Source organism: Solanum tuberosum, unplaced genomic scaffold (genome assembly GCF_000226075.1).
Source record: "Solanum tuberosum cultivar DM 1-3 516 R44 unplaced genomic scaffold, SolTub_3.0 scf00216, whole genome shotgun sequence".
In the NCBI taxonomy this organism is placed as follows: domain Eukaryota; kingdom Viridiplantae; phylum Streptophyta; class Magnoliopsida; order Solanales; family Solanaceae; genus Solanum; species Solanum tuberosum.
The window spans coordinates 1,047,571-1,050,378 of record NW_006239143.1 but is presented as its reverse complement, the minus strand read 5'-3'; the positions used below and the strand labels follow the sequence as shown (position 1 = coordinate 1,050,378).

The 2,808-nt window shown below is 34.3% G+C and overlaps 1 protein-coding gene across 1 annotated transcript in view; it reads left to right on the top strand.

The window, feature by feature from the left end:
* LOC102595352 (F-box/LRR-repeat protein At3g26922-like) overlaps positions 1 to 1,965 on the top strand; it is a 3,266-nt gene extending 1,301 nt beyond the window's left edge. The window contains exons 2-4 of the mRNA XM_006356387.1: positions 465 to 1,218; positions 1,307 to 1,471; positions 1,630 to 1,965. Coding sequence (XP_006356449.1) covers positions 465 to 1,218; positions 1,307 to 1,471; positions 1,630 to 1,965 — 1,255 coding nt within the window. The remainder of the gene's footprint in view (positions 1 to 464; positions 1,219 to 1,306; positions 1,472 to 1,629) is intronic.
* Positions 1,966 to 2,808: the final 843 nt, after the last annotated feature.

Below are 2,808 nucleotides of genomic sequence, written 5' to 3'. Positions count from 1 at the left end.
ATTGCTTAGAGTTGGGATTAGTAGGCTAATCTCGGTTTGTAAACTTGCTTTTACTTTTGCTTGAGAAGATTAGTGAAAGAAGTTTTGAAAAGTCCTGGCAGGCCAGGTCGTGGTTTTACTCCCTTGAGCAAGGAGGTTTCCACGTAAAGTTGTTGTGCAATCTTTACTTTCAGCACTTTGTTTATTTTCTGTTATTGTAACTGTGCTGAGGACCTGGTCCCATAGAAAACGTGGACGCATACATTCCAACATAACTAATCATTGATTTTGCAATGTGAATGCATTTATTGGGAACAAACAGGCATGGGAAGTTCAACAAAAAGTCTTTTGAAGAACTCAATAATAATGCCCATTGGTTTCCTTCCAACTTTAAAACTGTTCACTACTACTAGTAAGACAACTATTAATAGACTCCACAATTCATGTTGAAGCAAATAACAATTTTTGTTTGTAAAATATTTCAGAGAAAAATTAAGTATGAGCCCATGTACTAGAAGCAAGTCAGCTAGAGATCTGAGCAACTCTATTATTTCTGAATCACCGATTGTTGCACTACATAGAATACTAGAACTTATGCCCATCAAATATGCTGCAAGATCTAGCATCTTATCAAAACTTTGGAGACAGTTATGGTCTACACAACCTAATCTTGTGTTCGATCCACTGTTTTTTCAGTATGTATCTAATACTAAGGATTCTGCTGCAAGTGTAATTCATAAAATTCTCTTGAAACATACTGGAGATATTCTGGGATTCCATCTCATCTCCGAGGCAGACACTTTAACACAGTCCGATGTGAATCAATTCATCATCTTTGCCTCGAATCATGGTATCCAAAAGCTCACTCTAAAAATGGCCAACGATGAAAAATATGTGTTGCCTGATAGCATATTTACTTGTGCAACGTTGACACATTTGAATCTCTCAAGGTGTATCTTTATGCTTCCGGATGGTACCCAATTTCCCAATCTTATTACCCTTCAGTTAGAACATTCTAAAATTGCCGGTCATCGAGGATTAGAAAACAATCTTAATTTGCCAGTTCTCGAGACTATGGAGTTGAGATTTTGTGTTGATGTTGATTCTGTTTATTTGGTTTCTCCAAAACTTGAGAACTTGTCTATCATTAGCAGCTATACAATTACATTTCGGTGTTTTAGTGTGAACCCAATCTTTACTATCATTAAGCACCTCTGCTTGAATGGAACTTCCCTAGAGGTAAGAAAATAACGTTACTTTGTTTTTCATTCGTAGATGCTCTTACTAACACTCCATAACTTCATTTCTTTGTCATTGGTTGTTTCAGAAACTTTGCTTGGCGTATGTGGAAGACAAGCTTTTTCAACCACTAAAATTGCAAAGCCTGAAAATTTGCGACTTTAAGATTTCAGTTGAAAGTATTGCTTGTGCAGTTTGCCTACTTAGGAGTTCTCCTAACCTTTCTGAAATTGAAATAGACGAGGTTGTAAAGGTAAAACATATCATGCCTAATAAGGACATTTTTATGTATATACATCTTTGTATATTTATTTGAAATCTTAAGAACTTTCATATTGCCGTCAAGATTTATTGTTACACTTTGTATAATTCTGGTAATGTAGGTTGACTATCATGAGACTTTTTCTTTAGGTTGATGAGACATTGAATCAGAGAACGGAGCTGTTATCTTACTTATCAATGGAAAAAGACCGTGTGAATGAAGCTCTGAGATTGATTCAAACAGTGAGGTTTCGGAAACTCAAGGGATCAAGTACTGAAATGTACTTAATAAGAGTGATGTTTTCTCATTCTCCAAAACTTGAGAGGATTATCATTGAACAGTGCGAGAAATCAGGACATGTCACAAACTATAGGGAAAATTTGAGGGAACTGCTAAGCTGCATTACTCGAGCATCACCCAAAGCAATAGTTGTCAAGTATTTACAATGTGATTTCCCAGTGGCGTGTTATGACTTTTTTGTTTAGTGTGCGTCGATGTCATTATTAAACTGAATTGGAGTTTGATCATCTGGATCTACAAAATGTACCTATTTTGATAAAGTCCCATTTATAGTTGTATTTGCTTTGTCATATGTAAGATTTTCCTTTGTGGATGCTAAATGTTTGTATTCAATATTGGTAAATTTCGCAAATGGTTACCCAACAACTAAAAGTTTAGTCAAGATGTCTATCACCAATTCCAAAATCTTTCTGCGACCAATTCTTATACATTAGGTAAGACTCTGAAGAACGTCAAGAAAGTACTAATCACTCTACGTAAGTTTTGAGAGTTGGGTTGTTGATAATTGTTCAAATATAAGTTGATTCATTGCTGCACTACTACATTTTACTGTTAACTACTGTATTTTACTGTTACATTAGTTTTCCATTAAGTGGTTAATACATGTTAGTTATAAGCTGTTAGGAATACATGTGAGCTGGCAATTCAGTTAGTTGGTTAGCTCAAATGTGATTCTTCTAGATGCTTCCTATCTACATCTATAAAGGCTTTGACCTTCATCATTTGTAACAGAATTTTTCACCATGAAATAAAGGGTGTGTTTGGTATGAAGGAAAATGTTTTCCATGGAAAATGTTTTCCTAGAAAATGTTTTCTTGGAAAACAAGTTGATTTTTGACTTATTTTCTCATGTTTGGTTGGTGAGTAGAAAATATTTTTCGGAAAAGATTTTTAGTGTTTGATTTATGAATGAAAAATATTTTTGAGAAATATCTTTTATTTTTACTAGAGTAGAAAATAATTTTTGAAATTGAAAACATTTTTTAAAAACAAACTTAAATATTTTTTTTGGGGGTGGGGGGTTGGGG